We start from the raw sequence: 18,864 nt of genomic DNA, 5'->3' as shown, positions 1-18,864 counted from the left end.
TGGATGGTCCATCGACGCAGCCACATCTACCTTCCGTCCGCTTTGCATGCTAATACCTAGTCTGACCAAGTCCGCCCACCCGCCGCCACCTCCAACTGCCGTGCCGTTGTTTGCCAATCACATTTTTCATGGTCCTGGCCCTTTGGGATCCCCTCAGCCCACGTTGTCTACATGTAACCTTGTTTTCGCAAGGTGTCACTCAACACGTGGGCGAAACAGAAACAATGAAAAGAAAGAAACATAAAACGGATGAGCGGAGCAAGGGGGTTCCGCCATTCGACACATCAGCCTCTATTCCTTTCTCATTCACGCTCTCCCGTCACCGCCGGCCCTGTGAGCCTTCTATATTTCGCTCAGCCTTGAGGGAGGGAGAGCTGTCGTCATAACGAGAAAGAAGAGGCTGACGGACGCCGGTCCCAAAATTGCCTTGGTCTTTCCGCGTGGCTGGCTTGCATCTCGTCGCACCATTGACGTCCATGTCGGCCTCGACCTTGAGGCACAAAATGCAGCCAAGACGAGCTACCAACACATAACATCAGAGCTCCCGGGGTCGGGAGCGCCTCCCGGATGGGTTAATCACACCAACGGGCTTTCTAATCTGACAACATTCTGTTCGCCCCTCTTTTCTCCCACCCTCGCCCACTCCCGTTGTGGGGGAGGCTACCTACTTTGAGATGAAGACGATGGCGATGTTCTCCCTCCCAAGGAACCAAGCGCAGCGCATTTGTAATAGGGCGGCAACGCTTATGTCTCTCCTTCTTCTCGGGATGTGGATGGTCATGGGGGGTTTGCCGGGGGCAAGCAATACTAGTGCCCTTTCCCTGCCTCCCACCTCTAGGGTCGGCAGAGAGGCAAGACAATTCTTTGAGCTTGTGCACCGACAGACGTCGCTCTCTTCCCGATCGAGACCTCTGCTTGGTTCATCGTGCTTGCTACCCAGCCGTGTTGTCAGCCCATATAGCTCGGGCAGAGTTCCGCCTGTCTACCCAGGCTTCGGGAGCCCATAAGAAGCCCCTCCGTCTCTCGGTTCTTCTATCGCTCAGCGGTTCCTCTCGCATTTGCTCTCCCTATTATAGACGACAGGAAACGTTTGTTCGCTGTAGTCTTACACAAGCTCAAAAGAGCATCCAAGGCAGGCATAACGGCATTACTGCAATAGACCATCCCGATATGCATACCACTCTCCTGCTGGCCGGCCTCGGCCTGGCCACCCTTTCTTCTGCCGGTTGCCCCTTTGCGGACCCGGCCAACATCAGGGCCCGATCCGAGAGTGGCTCGCGAGGGCATCTTGCCGACTATGAGGTCGACGACTCTTCAGGCGACCCATACCTCACATCAGACGTCGGCGGTCCTATTGAAGACCAAGTGAGCCTGAAGGCGGGCGTACGGGGCTCGACCCTGCTTGAGGACTTCATCTTCCGCCAAAAGATCACCCACTTCGACCACGAGAGAGTATGTTTCAGGCTATGGTCGGTTCAAACTGATCGCTCTGACTGATCGTCTTGCCTGTAGGTCCCCGAACGAGCCGTCCACGCCCGAGGTGCTGGTGCCTACGGCACTTTCACGAGCTACGGCGATTACAGCAACCTCACCGCCGCTTCCTTTTTGGGCGAGGCGGGCAAGCAGACGTCTACGTTTGTGCGGTTTTCCACCGTGGCTGGATCGAGGGGAAGTGCCGACACCGCGAGAGATGTGCACGGCTTTGCCACCAGATTGTGCGTTCTTGTTTGTCTGGGGCCTCAACGCCAGGAGCTGACATCGACGACAGCTTCACTGACGAAGGCAACTTCGACATTGTGGGGAACAACATCCCCGTCTTCTTCATCCAGGATGCGATTCAGTTCCCAGACTTGATTCACGCCGTGTAAGACCCCATGCCATTCTTTGCCGCTCAGCTGATATGCGTGCTTACGACAAGACTCGTCCAGAAAACCTCGCGGCGATAACGAGATCCCTCAAGCCGCCACGGCCCACGATTCTGCGTGGGACTTCTTCAGCTCCCAGACCAGCACGCTCCACACCTTGTTCTGGGCGATGGCTGGCTACGGCATCCCGAGAAGCTACCGACACATGGTGAGCAGACGTGTCTCCCCCGTTCGCGAGACTCTGACTGACGCTGGCAGGACGGCTTCGGCGTGCATACGTTCCGCGCTGTGACGGACGACGGCAAGTCGAAGCTCATCAAGTGGCACTGGAAGACGCTGCAAGGCAAGGCCAGCTTGGTCTGGGAGGAGGCCCAGGTCGTCTCGGGCAAGAACGCCGACTACCACCGTCAGGATCTCTGGGATGCCATCGAGTCGGGCAACGGCCCCGAGTGGGAGCTTTGTGTCCAGGTCTTTGAGGAGGAAGACACTCTCAAGTACGGCTTCGACCTCTTGGACCCGACCAAGATTGTGCCCGAGGAAATCGCACCCCTCCAGAGACTCGGCAAGATGAAGCTGGACGCCAACCCTGTCAACTACTTCGCCGAGACCGAGCAGATTATGGTACGAGTCCCGTCCCTCGTGTTACAGTAGGTAATCCGCAGCTAACCCATGCCAGTTCCAACCCGGACACATCGTCAGGGGCATCGACTTCACCGAAGACCCGCTGCTGCAGGGCCGCATCTTCTCGTACCTGGACACCCAGATCAACCGTCACGGCGGGCCCAACTTTGAGCAGCTGCCGATCAACCGCCCGATCACGCCCGTCCACAACAACAACCGAGATGGCGCCGCTCAGAACTTCATCCACCGCAACCGGAACTCTTGTCAGTCTCTGCTCCCCCAACGTCCAACGAACGTCGCTAACCGAGCCAAGACTCTCCAAACACCCTGAACAAGGGTCTGCCCAAGCAGGCGAACCAAACCCAGGGCAACGGTTTCTTCACGGCACCGGGGCGCACCAACAACGGCCACCTCGTCCGCGAGATTTCCGACAGCTTCTCGGACCACTGGTCCCAGCCACGTCTCTTCTACAACTCCCTGACGCCCACTGAGCAGCAGTTCCTCATCAATGCCATCCGCTTCGAGACGAGCCACCTCGAGTCGGACGAGGTCAAGCACAACGTGCTGACCCAGCTCAACAAGGTCTCCAACGACGTTGCGAACCGTGTCGCCGATGCCCTGGGTCTGGGCAAGCTGGAGCCTGACGCGCAGTACTACCACGACAACACCACCAAGGGCCTCTCCATCTTGGGCGAGAAGCTGCCCACCATCGCCACGTTGAAGGTCGGTGTGCTCGCGAGTTTATCGGCCGATGGGTCCGTGGGTCAAGGCAAGGAGTTGAAAGACGCCTTCGCCGCCGACGGTGTCCTGGTGACGGTCATCGCCGAGAGGCTGGCCGACGGCGTCGACTTGACATACGCGCAGGCGGACGCCACCGCGTTCGACGGCGTCATCGTCGCCAGCGGCGCTCAGGGCCTGTTCGACGGGACCATCGCGCCTTCGCCCCTCTACCCAGCAGGGCGACCGGCACAGCTCGTCATCGACTCCTACAGATGGGGCAAGCCCGTCGGCGGCGTCGGCAACGCTCTCAACGAATCGGCCCCGCTCGGCGTCAAAGCCGGTGAGGGTGTGTATTCGGCGGACGGCGTGAGCACAGTGGTGGACAGCTTCAGGGAGGGCCTAGCGACGTTCAGATTCACGGACCGCTTTGCGACGGACTAGGGGTGCGTTGCGTGAGCGGTGTTTGCGTTTCTCTTCTTGCTCATATGTAGTTTACGCTATCCCCCGGTTTTGGTCTGGAGGCGGCAGAAATAGGATTTTTAGATATCAATATGGCAACTTCAACCTCGGTTCGTCATGTCCGCCGTGAACTACATGTCTTCAACAGCCTAAAGCATGTGTACATCGAGGCAGCAGCCGAGGGCAAATGAAAAAAGAGCCGTGATGAAGATGTGGGGTGTCGATTCATCGTCTGCGGTGTATTTGGACCAAGAACGCCCCGTCGCCCCCGGGAAAGATCAAAAGCAAAGAGGTATTTTGGGAATAAACGACCACTCTTTTCCATTCCGCATGCGTTGCCCATCGTTGGGTTGTCTCCCCAAACCTGCCGCCATCGTCATGTGGCTTCTTCTCGTCGGCCACCTCTCTCTCTCTCTCTCTCTTTTTTTCTTCCATCGCCTCGATTCATCGTCTCCTTCTCCGAGACACATATCGAAACGACGCAATACCCTGTAGCCCAATCGTCCAATGTGTTTTGTGTGGGTGTGTGCGTCCGTATTGTCAGAAACAAACGTGAACGACACCACGGCAAGATGAAGGGCTGAAGCAAATAAGAATGACTACACAGAGTAGTACAGAAAAAGCACAGCCGAGCAAAATAGCTTTGAAGAAAAAAAAAACGCCAGTCCCATGGGAACATCCCGTGCCCGGATGACGAGAAAGTTTCCCAGCCATGCATATAATAATAAAAATAGGAAGAAGAAAATAAAGACACAAAACTTTACATCGTGCTGTCGTCGCTACCGTTGGCATTACCATTGCGTTGGGGGGTGGGATGAGTCCTTCCCCGAGTCCCAAAATCAACGCAGCCGGCCCTTCCCCCTCGAGTCGTAATCATCATAGGCTTCGCGTCGCTTTTGCCCCGCCCCGGCACGCGGCGGTGGGTGGCACCATCAGAGGTTTTCAAAGGAGAAAAAGGGAGGGGCGAAAGGGGGACGACTATCTGCCCTGGGGTCTCGAACTGGCCATCTCGCCGTACCGTCCACGGTGCTGTGTCGTGTCGTATGCTTGGATCACCCTCGTCTGGCTCTCGTCCGCCTGGGAGAACGCGTAACCGCGCTGCTTGCGCATGCGCTGGACCTGGCGCACCTTGCGAATCGCCTTTTGGAATTGCTCCATCCTGCAAAGTGTGCGTGTTAGCGGGCTGTCTGTAACAAGGTCGGCGGGGAGGGGGGGGGGGTGGACAGTAGCATACCTCGGTCGGTAATCTTGAATGTTATACTTCTGAATCTCTTGTATATGGTGGTACGTCTGCGGCATGTACATCCGCTTGGCGAACTTCCAGGCAATGTCTCGCAGGAGACACATAATCGCCAGCGAGAAGGTCTGCAACCAGAAGACGGGGCTGCTGTACAGCTTGGGGATGACGCCGTGGTACTCGGCCGAGAAGGGGATCATGGGCGCGACGGTACCGTAGAGGGCGATGAAGCCCCACCAGAAGAGCATGCTGCCGGGGATGGCGATGACGTGGTACTTTGTCCAGTTGTTCGTGATCAGAGCTGCCTTGCCCAGCACAGTGAGAAGGACAGCGGCGTAGAGCGCCGTGCCCCAGACCCAGTGACCAGCGATCTGCCCGTCGCCCTGGATGAGGTCACCGTACCAGATGAGCTGTCCGAAAACGTAGAGGATGATGGAGTGATAGACGGCGTTGGCGACCCATTCGGCAAAGATCTTGATCTTGAAAAACTGGTTTTGCTGGCCCATGGTGTACAGCTGCGGGTAACGGTCGAGGAGCCTCGCCGAGATGAACTGATCGAGAATGCCCAGGGCCAGTGGAGGCAAGACGGTGTAGAAGACGTTGTAGAAGGAGAGCGTCCACGACTCGTAGATGACGGCACCAGAGAAGACGTTTTGAAACGTGTACTAGAGCGAAGTCAGGGAACGCGAATCACGTAAGAGGATAGCAGCAGCAAACTTACCCAGAACTGCGTCATGTACAGTGTGATGTTCTTGTAAAAGGAGAAGAGAATGGTCTTGGCGACGCGCTGGTAGCTCCAGGCGCCGTGCACCAACAACAGCTTCCTAAGGTACCGGAACTGGCCAATGGAGACGTCGGCGCTCCGGGCGGCCTGGAGACCCTCCATGCCGCTGATACCGACACCGATGTGGGCGGCCTGGATCATGGAGACGTCGTTCGCGCCGTCGCCGATGGCGAGGAGGATGGATTCCTTCTGATACTTCTTGACCAGCTTGACGACGAGAGCCTTCTGCAGCGGGGACACACGGCAACAGATGACGGCCTTGCACATGATGGCCAGGTCGAGGAACTGCTTCTCGAGGTCCTTCTCCAAGGCGTAGGTCAAAGACTTGCCGTCGATGATGAGGGCGAGGGTTTCCGTCTCGATCGTGCCGTCGCCTTGGGTGCGGATGGCGTCGAGCTTCTTCTGGATGTTGTCGCGCGTCGCCTCGGCGCTTTCCTCGTTGACAATCAGAAGCATCATGTCCTCGCTCAGAAGCTTGCAACTCATGCCAATGTTGATGGCGGTCTCCTGGCGATCGCCCGTCAACACCCACACCTTGATGCTGGCCTGCTGGAGCGTGTGGATGGTCTCCGGCACGCCGTCCTGAAGACGGTCTTCGATGGCGGTCGCTCCGAGGAGGTAGAAGTCGCGTTCGATGATCTCGGCCGCCTTGTCCAGCTCGTCCGCGCGGGTGCCACCGACGGTCATGCCGGCCTTTTCGAATATCTGGAACCATTCCTGGAACTCTTGCTCGGGAACCTCACGCATCGCGAGACAGAGCGTTCGGAGACCCTCGGAGGCGTACTCTTCCAGGTGGCGCAGGGTGGCTTCGACGTGCGGGTTCTGGTCGTTTAGGCGCTCGAGGATGACGGTATCGGCACCCTTGCAGTAGACGCGGACCTTTCCGTCGGGGCACCGGTAGATGGTTGACATGCGCTTCCTGGTGGAGTTGAACTCGCAAACGGCCAGGAGCTCATACTCGAGCTCGCGTCCTCCTGCCTCGATGAAGACCGATCTCGGCTTGCGATCGGTAAAGACATAACCAAGCTGGGCGGCGCCCTCGACAAGGGCACCCTCGTCGGGCGAAGCCGCCTGGTACTTGATCTTGCCGCCCTTCTCCTCGCCTCTCTCGGGAATGACCGTGTGGCAGGTAGCCAGCAGGGCCAGGAAGTGGTCGATGACGGGGGCCGTCTCGTGGCTCTTGAGATTCTCCGCCAGTCGCTTGTAGTCGTGGATCCCGACTTCGACGCCGTCCTGGATGGTCGCCCTGAGGTCCTCGGGCACGTCCTCGGCATACTGGATCCCGCCAATCGAGGCTTGCTTGAACTCCATCATGTTGCAGGTCAAGGTACCAGTCTTGTCGGAGAAGACAAACTCGACCATGCCGAGCTCCTCCACCAAGCTGGACGTCCTGCAGTTGGCGGGGGTGTCGGTACGGTCGTAGTAGATGTCGAGGTCGTCGTTGATGAGAATGCCGTGCCAGTACTTGACCATCTCCAGGGTGACGAAGAGCGAGATGGGCACGAGGGACGAGAACAAGACCCAGTACGTGACCATGTCCTTGAAGAAGGTCCTGATGATGTCGTTGGCCGAGCCGGTTGAGTCGAGCTGCAGGTAGGAAATGGCGTCACCCTCAACCTTGCGCTGAACAAGGTCACCTACCGTACAGATGACGCTGAGAACAAGGAGGATGCCGACGAGGACGAGAACCAGTATGTTGAGCTTCTTTTCGACCTTTGTGCGCTTGATGGGCGCGGCCGTGGCGTTGCGCATGAGCTTCGTCTCATGGCCGGTGAAGACAACGGCGCCATGGATCCAGGGAGTGTTGCGCAGAGTGGCACCGCGGAGCAGGAGCTGTTCGGGGTTCAGGGGCAGCTCCTTCTCGCCCCCGCCCGCCTGCATCGTCAGGGTGGCCTCGTACGTGTACAGACTGCTGTTGGGCTGCTCAGACTTGATCCTGCCGCCGAGCCTGCTCAGATCGCTGGAGCTGACCATGGTGCAGGTCTCGGGCAAGGCTTGCTTGATCTTCAAGTTGGTCTCTCCATCGAGGTTGGCCGTTTCGATGTAGCACAGGCCCTCGGGCTCGGAACTCGCGAGGAGGACCAGATCGGCGGGGAAGGGCTCCTCGGACTCGACGCGGATGATGTCGCCGACGGAAACGTTGATCCACTTGGTCTCCTGGAAGGTGGTGCCGCGCAGGACGCGGGCCTTGGACGTGTTCAGCTGGTGGTCGGCCTGCTTTCTGCGGTAGTCCTCGACCAACTCCTTTCCGGCAGAGACCATCATCACGATGAAGAGCGGGATAATCGTGGTATACCTGTTGGTGGGCGAGAGGTTGGGGATCTGCTGCAACGCGGCCGTGAACAGGAAAAAGATGTTTGCGAATTTGGAGAACTGCTCAAAGAGGAACTTGGGCAGGAAGGTCGCGACGTTGTACTTGGCCGTCGAGATGTGGTTGTCGACGTACTTATTCGCTGCGTTGGCGGGCGGGTTGTTCAGATGGATCATCCTGGGGCCCAGAGTCGAGGGGTCCGGCTTGCTTCGACCGAACCCGAACTTGAAGTTGCCCATGTCCAGCTTCTTGCCCTGCTTCGCCTGCGGGTCCATGCCGGAGTCTGTACGTCCATTGCCGCCCGGCTCCGTCAAAGGCAGGTCCATTTCCGAGTACCCTTGGCCCATGCCCAGCTTGTTCTTCATCCGACCAAAGAAGCCCCCGCCCAGGCTCAGAACGCTGTTACGGTTCCGGGCATTGGCCCTGGCCGACGAATCTCCCACATTGTTGGTGCTTGTCGCGGCGCCTCCCTGTTGGTAATATGATTCGCCTTCGGCCGAGTAGTCGTCGAAGTCGTCGGCGTATCGCTGGTAGTTGTTCAGTTCCGAAGTTTGACTGTAGTGTCTTTGCATGTAGGGGCCGGGGGGTGCGCCGCCGCCGCCGCCGCCGCCGGCGGTAGGCGACGTGGGACCTCCGGGTAACGGTCTCAAAGCCGAAGGTTGCTGAGCGTGGCTGCCTCCTCCTCCTCCTCCTCCTCCTCCAACAAAGTCATCATACGAAACGGAGGGGCGGCCTTGGGGCTGGTCGTGGTCGTATCGCAGTAGGTCGTCGTCGGTCACGGCGGATCGCTGCCCTCCATTGTAGACGGGCTGGTCGTTTTCCAGATCTAGCAGCAGGTCATTATTGGAAGGACCCCCTGGAGGGCCTCCCGTTGGTCGTCCAGCCATGCCGGGGAGGACTAGTTGTGTTGCTCGGCGATCAATGTGCGGCTCTCGAGATGGCCAGCATGCAAAGTCGAGAAATTTGGGTCAAGATCGTGTGCCCGGGCATATGAATGAGGAAGAGACGGAATCGAAAAGGGACGCGGGCGCGGATGCGGAAGCGGACGCGGGCGCAGGTGGTTCTCGGCAGCCGGCTCAGTCGATGGGTGAAAGTCGTAGGGGCAGCAGCAGCTGGATGGCGACAACGACGACGGCAACGACGGCGACGACAGTCGGCAGTGCAAGCGGCGCCGCAGCTGGGCGTTTGAGCAGATGGAGATGAGGTGGTGAGAGGGGGGAAAAGAAGTGGCCCGGCAATCCGTATTCGTTGCAGCACAGCCTCCTTCCGGCGCAGGATTAGGATTACACAGTGGTCGGGTGTTGCGCTACGTCAACGGGCTGAATTGCGCAGACGTAATACCGACTGGGTTGGCGAGGGAGAGACGCTGTATGGTAGTGGTGGTGGTGGTGGTTGGTGTATGCAGGTAGATGCGGTCAAATTGCAAAGCAACGCAGTCGCTATGATTGGTTTGCAGCGGTCTCGAAGAAACGGGCAAAATGTGAGGGAGGGCGGGCCTTTGAGACGGACGGCCAGAAGCCAAGAATTTGAGGTGATGTGAACAGTGAGGTGAGGTGAGTGAGGTGTCGTTCCGCGGGAGGGTGGGATCTGCGGAAAGTCGTGTTTGAGGTGCTGGTCGGTGCTGGCCAGTGCTGGCGGTGCTGGCGGTGCTTGAACTTGAACAGCCGGCCAGGCTCTCTGCTGTTTGGGTCTGCGGTCTCCGTCTGGCCCCAGCTGGCATGGCTCTGGGAGTTTGACGCTGCCTTTTTGCTGTGCACTCTTGCCGAGCCTTCGCTTGACGGTCTGGCCTGGCAGCCTGGGCGTTCTTCTCAGCTCATGGGAGCGCCAACTCCACTAAAAGGGGGCGCACGTGGGGCCCGTTGCTATTCGTGTTTTAGTGGCCGATGTCCCCCGGTCTGGTCCCCCCTCTACAGAGTACAGTTCTTGTTTGTTCCTCGTAATTGCCTGCTGGCACTGGCCGTTGCGTCGTCCTCCAGCCACATCAGATACGACGACAGGACGGATGGGGGTTAGGGAGGGTGGCAGGAATGTGCCCGCCCGAACTGCCTAGCACTAGAGATACTAGGACGGATGACCCGCGCGTCCTTGCTTCCCCTCGTCCAACGCTAGGCACCACTGTATCTCAATCGCCAATCGTCAATCGACGAGTACGACGGACGGACATTCGCACGGAATCTGAGAACCCGTCACTTGTTAGCCACTCGCCCTGTCTGTCACCAACGCCGCTCAGACTTGAGCGCCCCCGAGTCGCCAGCCAACGCCGGAGGCCTGAACGCATAAACGACATGGAGATTTTCCCAATACTGCAACCATCCAACCATGACTGCAAGAGGGGGCCATCGTCAGGCAAGGAGTTAAGCATCATCTCCTGAACCAAAATGTCCCCCATCATCTGTGATTGCCAGTGGGTACACTACTCTCGGTCATCCGAACTGAACAGACGAATTGCGCGGCGTCCCCCAACCACATGAAAACTTCTACCCCGGCAACTCTCCGCAGCTTTGAAGATACTCGAACAAAGGGAGATCCAGTTTCAATTCCGGAGGGGCTGGGACCCCCCAGTGTGCCCGGTAGCGGCGTCAAGGAAACATGGAAGAGAAGCAAAGGGAAAAGAGAGAGAAAAAAGTACGGACCCCTATAGTGGCTACTGCCAGCGATCCAGACAACCTGTTGTCCTTCATCCTGGCGCGAGGCGCTAGCTCCGCCCTGAAGTCTGGTTAGGTCCACTGGGGGGGGACTTCAGCAGAAGAAGGGAGCCACACCTGGTGGCGGATGCGCGGCACTTTGACCAGTCCGCCCTGTGATGTTGCGTCACTCTTCAGCTCACGCTCAAGCCACAATACCTTACCTCTCAGCTTTATCACCTACGCCACACACTCGACTCGGCCCATCCCATCTCTAACCATCGTCGCCGTTGTCCATCGCCTACCATCGTCGTCGAACCGTCGACGCAACGCACGACGAAACCCCGCGCATCACACCGATCAGTACGGAACAAAACAAAACAAAAATGGTTTGCACAAAGTGCCAGAAGCTTGGCAAGGGCTCGACAACCCTCGCGACGCCAGCCATTAAAAAGAAGTCGGAAATCTATCACGGCTCCTCCGCCTCCGCCTCCTCCTCGTCGCCATCCGCCTCCAAACCGACCCTGGGCTCCACTGGCATCGGCAAGAGCAAGCTGCTCTCCAAGGCCGCCAAGAACCCATACGCCCAATACTCGAGTGCCTGCTCAAAGTGCAAGACTAAGGTCTCCCAGGGCCACTCCCTCTGCCAGTCGTGCGCCTACAGGGCCGACTCGTGCGCCTCGTGCGGGAAGCCCAACAAGAAGGCCAAGGGCGCCGCACCCTCCATCGCCGGCCAGAAGTTCACCCTGAAGTGAGGACGTGCGGTAGACCCGCGGCCAGCAAACAAAAGCAAGAGAATACAAGCGCGATCAAACGCTGCGCCGATGATAGGAAGTCAAGGATATTGGGCCTCGGCATGTCGGTGTCGCTGCTGCGACCCCTATCAAGACACACAGACCAGTCGTTAAGCGGTCCGTCTAGTCGGCAACTCCCGCTGTGGGTGGCGAGCAAGAAACACCGAATTTTATTAGGTATTGTTGCGATGCGCAGGGAACAAGAGGCATGCCCGACCGCGACGGACATGGCCCGGACCTCGCGTCCGTGGGGGTCGGCCGGAGAAGGGCGCCGCACGCCATGCATGCAGTCATCCCTTGCTCCTCATAGGTAGTCACGGATAGAGAGAGGTTCAAGACACCCAAGAGCAATAGAGCAAGCCGTGACTGGCAACGTGGTTCATTATCGTTGTTCACTAATCGACCCGACCCGACCCATTCGATCTGTTCCGTTCATCCCTGCCTGTCATGAAAACAAAAATAAGAAACCGCCAATGTCAAATCCGACCTCATGCCTCCTCCAAGCCGCACGGTTTCGAGGGGCAAGAGGGTGGGGATGGTTCCAAGCAAAAACTCACAACGACGCCATCGGCTTCTTGTCGACCTTGCTCTCGATCCACTGCTTGATCTGCTCGTTGACCTCCTCAGGCGCCTCCCACAGCGCCCAGTGCGTCGCCTTCACCTCGCCCCGCGTCAGGTCCGCAAAGTGCTTGTCCATGCCCGCCGCCATGGCCGGCGGCAGCGCCGTGTCCTTGCTGGCGAGGATGAACAGGCTCGGCGGCGTCACCTTGTAGTCGCCGCCCTCGGCCGCCGTCTTCTCCGCGAGCGGCAGCTCCTCGTCGTAGTTGATGCGGCGCGTGCGGTACCAGTTCAGCGGCCCGCGCATGCCGCTCTTGGCGAAGTTGTCGGTGTAGTACGCAACCTCCTCCTCCGACAGCAGCGGCGTCGGGCCGATCTTGCCAATGTTCTCAAAGAGGACGCCGCGGTCCGTGTTGAAGGCGAGTTCGCCGTTGGCGCCCCGGCCGCCGTAGATGCCCTGCAGGAACTGGCGGATGTCCTCGGGCTTCGTCAGCTTCTCCTCGACCTCGGGCCCGCGCAGCTGCAGCTGGTACTTGAAGTTGGTAAGGTGGCCGGCGGCGATGATGTCGGCGAGGTCGAACCACGCCGTCGTCGGGGCGTTGTACGGCGTGCACACGCTGAAGACGCCCTTGATGAGGTCCGGGTGCCACATGGCCACGCGCCAGACGAGCGCACCGCCCCAGTCGTGGCCGCCCAGGATGATCTGCTCGCCGGGCACAATCTGGTCGCACAGCGCCTTGACGTCGTCCGACATGCTCTTGAGGGACCACTCCTCGAGCTTCTCGGGCGACGACGTCTGGCCGTAGCCGAGGCAGTCGGGCGCGACCACCTGGTAGCCCAGCGAGAGGAACAAGGGGATCTGGTACCGCCAGCCGAGCGAGATGTCGGGCCATCCGTGGATGAGCACGACGGTACCCTTGGGCGTGCCCTCGGGCTTGCTGTAGAGGTAGGAGTAGGTCTTGCCCCTGACCTCGGCCTGCTTGCGCTCGACGCGCGGGTCGTTGGGGGCGATCTTGTCGACAGCCATCGCGGTGCGTGGTTGGATGCGTATGCGTATGCGTGTGTGTCTCTTTGATGTCAGTCGGATAGACAACGACGCGGGGCAGGGTGGGAGGGCAGCAACTCGGACTTATATGCCGACTCGAGGCTCGACGTCTGCCAAGAAGACAAGATCCTTGCTCTAGCCCGCAACTCAAACGGAGAGTGTGGGAGGCAACGCAGCGGGGATATGATGCAGCTCACGGCGAATCCCGTTTGTTTCTCTACAACTCCGCGTCGGTCGACTGCCGAGTGATGGAGACAATGTCGAATTTACCCCCCCTTTCCCTTCAGGGCTCGCCGCTGCTTAGAAAGCCACAAAGTGGTCCAGAAACCGTACGAGCGCCGAGCGGTGTAGTGAACCTCGGTCTACCTTTGAGAGGGTTTCGAGCTTGTCCCCCAAGTCTGGCGGGGTTATCAGGGACCACCCTCAGTGAGGATGAAGGGGACAGCACTTGGGACGACAGGGCCGAGTGCACCGAGCCCAGCGGCGGCATTGGCGAACGGCGTGGCCGGCAACCCACCCGCGCGGGGCCTTGCATTGATGTTCGTCGGAGTCCCTCCATGGAACGGTCTTAGCGCCCCGTCCGCGCCCTTGAAATGCCTCGGTTCGGGAGGGGGAGCTCGGAGGGATTCATGGCACTCGCGCCACGTCTAGCAAGGTCCTACAGACTACACCACCCATTGCATCGTCCGAACGGGCTGTATGCAGATTGCAGGAACTACAGAATAGACACGGGTTGATACGAGCCACAAACGGCCGAGCAGACCTTCTCAACATTAGACAACAGTTACGGTGGTCCCACCTGTTTGAGCACCACACTGCCGTGCTCGAGTCAGCGCCGTGCCTCCGAGCCTCAACGTCACAAGTCCGCCGTCGGCAGGAAATGGTCTGAATTCCGTCTTGGATTCGAATATCTGCTTCGTCGTGGATATCTTGCCTAAGTAAATGCCGCTCTGAACTCCGTTTTGGTATCATGTCCCCCGACTTTTCATTCATCGTCTCCTGCCAAAAATAAAGAACACCCCACCCGCGTGTCGTCAATTGTCTGCGATGATCAACATGTGTCGTCTGTGCTGAAGGGTGCCTCCACATTACACTCCCAGGCCGCGCAGCTCGTCAACATCAGTAGATGACCATGTCCTCGGCGTCCTCGACAACGTCGCCGGGTTCGTCGTGCTGGTGGTGTGAAGATGGGACCTCGTTCGCGACAGTGGGAGCGTGCGTGGGAGCTTCCACCAGGAGGGGCTCAGTGTTGGCCTTCGCCGCGTCATCCATGACCACGGGTGCAGACACCTCGTCTCTCGCAGGCGAAGTCTGTCCGTAACGCCGTCGATGTTCTTCCTTTCGGCCCCTGAAAGCTTCGACTTCTCTTGCTATGACAACCCTGGCGTCTTCGATCTGGCCATCGATCCGGTCCTCTTGCTCGCTCGTGAGCTTCCACGGTCGGTAGTACTAAGGGCTGTCAGCTTGTGCAAGGGGCCGGCCTTCGCGCGCATGGCAACTCACAACCGGTGGTTTAGCCTTCGACCTAAGAGAATGTGCCATCGCGAGCATGTTCACGTGTCGGGTTTTCATCTGGGAGGGGTATCAGCCGCCGCGCCGGGCTCGCGAGAGAGGGACGCCCAACGTACAGCCTTCTCGTCCAGCTTGATCTGCTCCCGCCATCTCGCCTCGGTGATCCGCGCGAGCTTCTCTGTTCTTCGCTTATCGTCTTCGGCCCTCTGCTTCTGCGCCCGCTCGTGCTGCCGCTGCTCTATTTCCCTGCGCCTCTTGTGCTGGGAGCTGGCGTTGGTCTGGCTCAGCGTGCTGAGAAGACCGCCGAACAACCGTTTACCCCGCTTCTTCTCTTCGTCCTTCGATAACGGTGCGCGCCGGGGCGCATTGGTGTCTGCACCCTGGTCTCGCGGCCTTGAGTCCGTCGAGAGCGCCGAGTCTTGCGTAGGCGGGTCGCGTTCCTCGATCTTCGGCCGTTTGAACGGGTCCTCGCCTTCGAACGAGTCTGGTGACGCCTTTCGCTTCTGTGTGACGTCGATTTCGGAGCTCGTGGTTTCCGTTTTGACGGTGTCGGCCGGCGCCCTGGGTTCTGTAAGCTTCTCGTCCGGTTCAAGGGAGCTACGAGCCCCGTACTCTGTGACTGTCGCCATTCTGATGTCGTACGAGAACGTAAATACGCCCTGTGTGACACGGCGATGTCAAAAGGGAGCGATGAGGATGTAAAGTCTGCTGTCAGCAATCAGGTTGGGTGTGCCATATCGAGCCGTGGTCTCCCCGAAGCTCGGAAGCTCCAGCTCCAGGGAAGGCTGAGGTTTGTCAGCGCAATTCAGCCACTGAGAGGCATGGCCCCGCTGCTTACCCCACTCTGGTCGGATCAGACACGAATCTGCACCAATGACTGAAAGAGAAGCCTGGAGAAGCAGTGGCAAGGCTGACCTGCGCGAACTTCTTTCTACGAGTTCGCGCTGCTAAAACCTGCGACCGTCATCCCAGGTGGCTTGAAGAATCTCAGCAGCCAAACCACACGTTTTTCGTACACCGCCCAGCATGTCGCGCCATCATCCGTGAGTCGCGCCCCTCTCTCCCATCTTCATCTCCCTTTACTAGGAACCGGAGCTAACCCCCTGACCGCCAGCGATCTCGTCATGTGCCGCAAGCAGGCCGGCATCGCCATCGGCCGCCTCTGCGACAAGTGCGACGGCAAGTGCCCCGTGTGCGACTCCTACGTGCGGCCGACGACTCTCGTCCGCATCTGCGACGAATGCTCCTTCGGCAACTACCAGAACAAGTGCGTCGTCTGCGGCGGCGAGGGCATCTCGGACGCCTTCTACTGCTTCGAGTGCACGCGCCTCGAGAAGGACCGCGACGGCTGTCCCAAGATCATAAACCTCGGCAGCTCCAGGACCGACCTGTTCTACCAGAAAAAGACCAATCGGACGGCGACGTACTAGTCCCTGCGTCGCCCGGGTATGGGCACCAAACCCCGTGTTGGTTTTTTGATGAGAAGGATACGGACATGATGTTTGCGGGAGTGGGTTTTGCATTGTCTGGCGTTTAGGGCGTCTAGATTCATAGATTGAGTAGGGAAATTCCATGGCCGCGTTGGCGACAGTTCAAAAAAATAAAATTGAATGGCATTCACAAAAAATTGGAATTGCGACGACTCGCTTCCATTAGCATTAGCGTGACAACAATTTAAAAACCTGTCACTGTCACATGCAGTTGCGGCCATTGTCCATCCAGATTCGTATAATATACAGTGAAAGTCACAGCTAGCCGGTACCCCGTCGTAATCATATGTAGCTAACCTTGACTCCCATTCCCGCAGTCGCCTTGACCTTGTTCCAACCGTTACCAAGCACTCGCTGTATCCGTTCCCGGACGTTCTTCTGTCCAAACATGACGACCAATCCCAAAATGAAGGCCACCAACCGCATCAGCAGCATGGGGTTCGTCTTGAATGATGCCCCCAGCTGGTCTATCAGCTCGCGCACGCGAGACAAGGCCATCGACGCCCTCGTCCCGAGCGTGGGCGTGGCCGGCGTTTTGCCTTTTGCCCGGGAGACGGGCATTTTCGGGTTCGCGTTGTTGGATCCCGAAGCGTTGGAAACGGCTCTCGCATGGCGTCCCTTGCTCGATCCCGCCTTGCTCGAGCCTGCTTTGCTCGGCGTCTTCTCGATGCCGTAGTCCCCTTCGGCCCCTTCCCTCCGCGCCCTCTCTTCCTCTAACCTTCGGCGTTCTCTTTCTTCGTTTTCGGCTCGCAGCTTCTTCGCCTCGTCAATGTCGCGCCGCAGTTGCTCCTCCTGCCGACGACGCTCTTCCGACTCTTGCCTCTCCTGTTCTTGCTGTTCCTCTTGCAGGCTTTGCAGGGCCTGCAGGAACGCTTCCCGGCGCTCGTCGTCCAGGACCGAGCTCACGCTGATGAACTCGCGGGCATAATCCCATTCGTTGTTGCGGATCAGAACGTGCAGCGTGTACAGCTCGAGGATCTTGACCCGCGCGTTGAGGTCCCTCGGCGTATCCGCTCCACTCGTGGGCTTCGCCGGAGACCGGCGCCGATTCGGCCGTGGCGAAGGCGACGACGGCGAGTCGGAGAACCTCTTGGAGAGGTCCAGGTTTGGCGAGGCGGATGCGGCAAGATAGCTCTCCAGCTTTCTTTGATTCAATTCCTGTGTCCGGGCGTGGGCTAGTAAGAGCGTGGCGCTGCGTGCTTGTTAGCTTGCGGCCGATGCAGCAAACGACGGCTTGGGGGGAAGGGGGGCTGCTCACAGGTTTATTACGACATCCGAGTCGACATCGCTCTCGACGCCGTGGTATCCGTTGCGTACGACCTCCTCCCACACCTCCCCGTCCCTGACCTTGGAGCACAGCGACCGCCACTCCTGGCTCCCGAACGCATCCTTCCCCTCGTCCGGCTCCAGTTCGACGATTGCGTTGAGCGTCGTGAGATACAGGCTCCAGACCTTGATCCTCGTGGATCGCGACGCCCTCGCAACGGGCGCGGGTTCGGTTACGCCGCCGTCCGACTGTCCCGGCGGCGGGGTAATCAATGGCAGGATGGTCGACAGGGCCTCGGGCAGACGACGCGTGAGAAACAGAGTAGAGGCCTGGCGGTAGGTCTTTGATATCTGGGACGACTGGCGCGATGTGGTCGACGACGAGAGAGACGAGATGGAGCTGGCGAGCATGTGCGGAGGGAAGGTGGCAGTGGTTTCGGAGGAGGCGACCGTGGGACTCAGGGTCGCCGTGTAGGAGCCGTTGAGGGACGACATGTCTGCGGCGGCGGGCATTTGGAGAGTTACGGGGCGGCAGCAGATCGTCAAGACGTCGGCATTGAAGTGCCCCAGGCGGAGGGAAATGAGGTTGGAAAAAGAACGGGGTCTATTGTTATGTATCGGGTGTGCGGAGAATGGCGGCCATCATACGCGTTCCTGTTCAAATGCCACCTGCTGGTCGTTGTGACGGGAGCCGCGACATGTGGTTAGATTCGGGTGTGAGTGTGAGTGTGTGGTTGTTGATGGTGGCGCCGCTGGGTGCTGGGTGCCGGGTGCTGCTGGGCGGCTGCTGGAGAATTCCAGCTGGGGAGTCTGCTGACAACATGCCGATTAACGCAGCTGGGCCGGGCATGGACCGGCACGGTTACACTTTTCGGTCATGGCCCAAGTTTAGCCTCGGCCTGTTTTCTTAGTGCCCCCCCCCCCCCCCCCCAGACCGAGTTGACCGCCAAAGAACGAAGAGAGGGGTGGGACGATAAGCGAGTACCGGTGACGTCGCTTTGGGCGCCTCACATGTGAAGTATCCCTTTAGCCTCCACGAGCAACCCATGGTGGAGCTTCCCCTTCGGGCAAGACGAACTATGCCGGGTCGGACGCACTTTACGCACAGGGGTTGCCCTCGACGACCGGCCGAGCTTTCATCTCACCTCGCGGAGATCACCCACCGTTTCCAGATGATCGTTTCATGCTCTGGCAGCCTGTCATTTCAAATCTTCGTGTTTTTCTGCCTCCTCCGAGTCGGGGTCCCCTCCCCAGGCGCCGGTCTTCATAATTAGACCATTATCAAACCCCTTTGGGTCGCCCCTTCCCGAATGTCGTCCTGTCAATCGCAAGTTCGCGAACGCGTTCGTCGTTTAGGGTTTCCCGCCCCTGTTCTTCCCCAGATTGCCCCGAGGCTTCTCGACAGTTCAGCGTGACAGCGACGGAGGGAGGCCCTCATTCATCGAGTAGGTTCTCATCCGTCTGGTCTTCACTCTTTGAATTCCACCCCACCTTATCTATCCCTGTAGCCTTCTTGTCGCCCTTTCCCGTCTCGGACGTCGCCGTTCACACTCCATGGTCATCATCAACCTCGAGAAG

General features: G+C 59.0%; 7 protein-coding genes across 7 annotated transcripts; 3 read left to right on the top strand and 4 right to left on the bottom strand.

Moving 5' to 3' along the window:
- Positions 1-1,170: 1,170 nt before the first annotated feature.
- Positions 1,171-3,647, top strand: CH63R_03059 (Catalase; the record flags this gene model as incomplete). The annotated part of the gene is made up of 7 exons (XM_018298034.1): positions 1,171-1,452; positions 1,513-1,715; positions 1,769-1,864; positions 1,929-2,073; positions 2,124-2,486; positions 2,542-2,749; positions 2,800-3,647. 7 exons carry the CDS (start codon positions 1,171-1,173, stop codon positions 3,645-3,647), a joined length of 2,145 nt encoding a protein of 714 aa, XP_018162850.1.
- Positions 3,648-4,643: 996 nt separating this feature from the next.
- CH63R_03058 (Phospholipid-transporting ATPase) lies at positions 4,644-8,884 on the bottom strand (the record flags this gene model as incomplete). The annotated part of the gene is made up of 3 exons (XM_018298033.1): positions 4,644-4,824; positions 4,900-5,567; positions 5,624-8,884. The coding sequence occupies 3 exons, from the start codon at positions 8,882-8,884 to the stop codon at positions 4,644-4,646; spliced, it is 4,110 nt and encodes a 1,369-aa protein (XP_018162849.1).
- A 2,123-nt stretch (positions 8,885-11,007) lies between these two features.
- Positions 11,008-11,376, top strand: CH63R_03057 (Microtubule-associated protein CRIPT; the record flags this gene model as incomplete). Its single annotated transcript, XM_018298032.1, has 1 exon — positions 11,008-11,376. One exon carries the CDS (start codon positions 11,008-11,010, stop codon positions 11,374-11,376), a length of 369 nt encoding a protein of 122 aa, XP_018162848.1.
- Positions 11,377-11,968: 592 nt separating this feature from the next.
- CH63R_03056 (Epoxide hydrolase) lies at positions 11,969-13,000 on the bottom strand (the record flags this gene model as incomplete). The annotated part of the gene is made up of 1 exon (XM_018298031.1): positions 11,969-13,000. One exon carries the CDS (start codon positions 12,998-13,000, stop codon positions 11,969-11,971), a length of 1,032 nt encoding a protein of 343 aa, XP_018162847.1.
- A 1,137-nt stretch (positions 13,001-14,137) lies between these two features.
- CH63R_03055 (Peroxin 26) lies at positions 14,138-15,159 on the bottom strand (the record flags this gene model as incomplete). The annotated part of the gene is made up of 3 exons (XM_018298030.1): positions 14,138-14,467; positions 14,522-14,590; positions 14,647-15,159. The coding sequence occupies 3 exons, from the start codon at positions 15,157-15,159 to the stop codon at positions 14,138-14,140; spliced, it is 912 nt and encodes a 303-aa protein (XP_018162846.1).
- A 397-nt stretch (positions 15,160-15,556) lies between these two features.
- On the top strand, positions 15,557-15,960 carry CH63R_03054 (Pre-mRNA splicing factor ini1; the record flags this gene model as incomplete). The annotated part of the gene is made up of 2 exons (XM_018298029.1): positions 15,557-15,573; positions 15,645-15,960. 2 exons carry the CDS (start codon positions 15,557-15,559, stop codon positions 15,958-15,960), a joined length of 333 nt encoding a protein of 110 aa, XP_018162845.1.
- Positions 15,961-16,302: 342 nt separating this feature from the next.
- Positions 16,303-17,799, bottom strand: CH63R_03053 (Peroxin 26; the record flags this gene model as incomplete). The annotated part of the gene is made up of 2 exons (XM_018298028.1): positions 16,303-17,212; positions 17,279-17,799. The coding sequence occupies 2 exons, from the start codon at positions 17,797-17,799 to the stop codon at positions 16,303-16,305; spliced, it is 1,431 nt and encodes a 476-aa protein (XP_018162844.1).
- Positions 17,800-18,864: the final 1,065 nt, after the last annotated feature.

Source organism: Colletotrichum higginsianum, chromosome 2 (genome assembly GCF_001672515.1).
Source record: "Colletotrichum higginsianum IMI 349063 chromosome 2, whole genome shotgun sequence".
NCBI classification, from domain to species: Eukaryota; Fungi; Ascomycota; class Sordariomycetes; order Glomerellales; family Glomerellaceae; genus Colletotrichum; species Colletotrichum higginsianum.
Note: the sequence above shows the minus strand (reverse complement) of the source record. Positions and strands in the feature narration are given on the sequence as shown.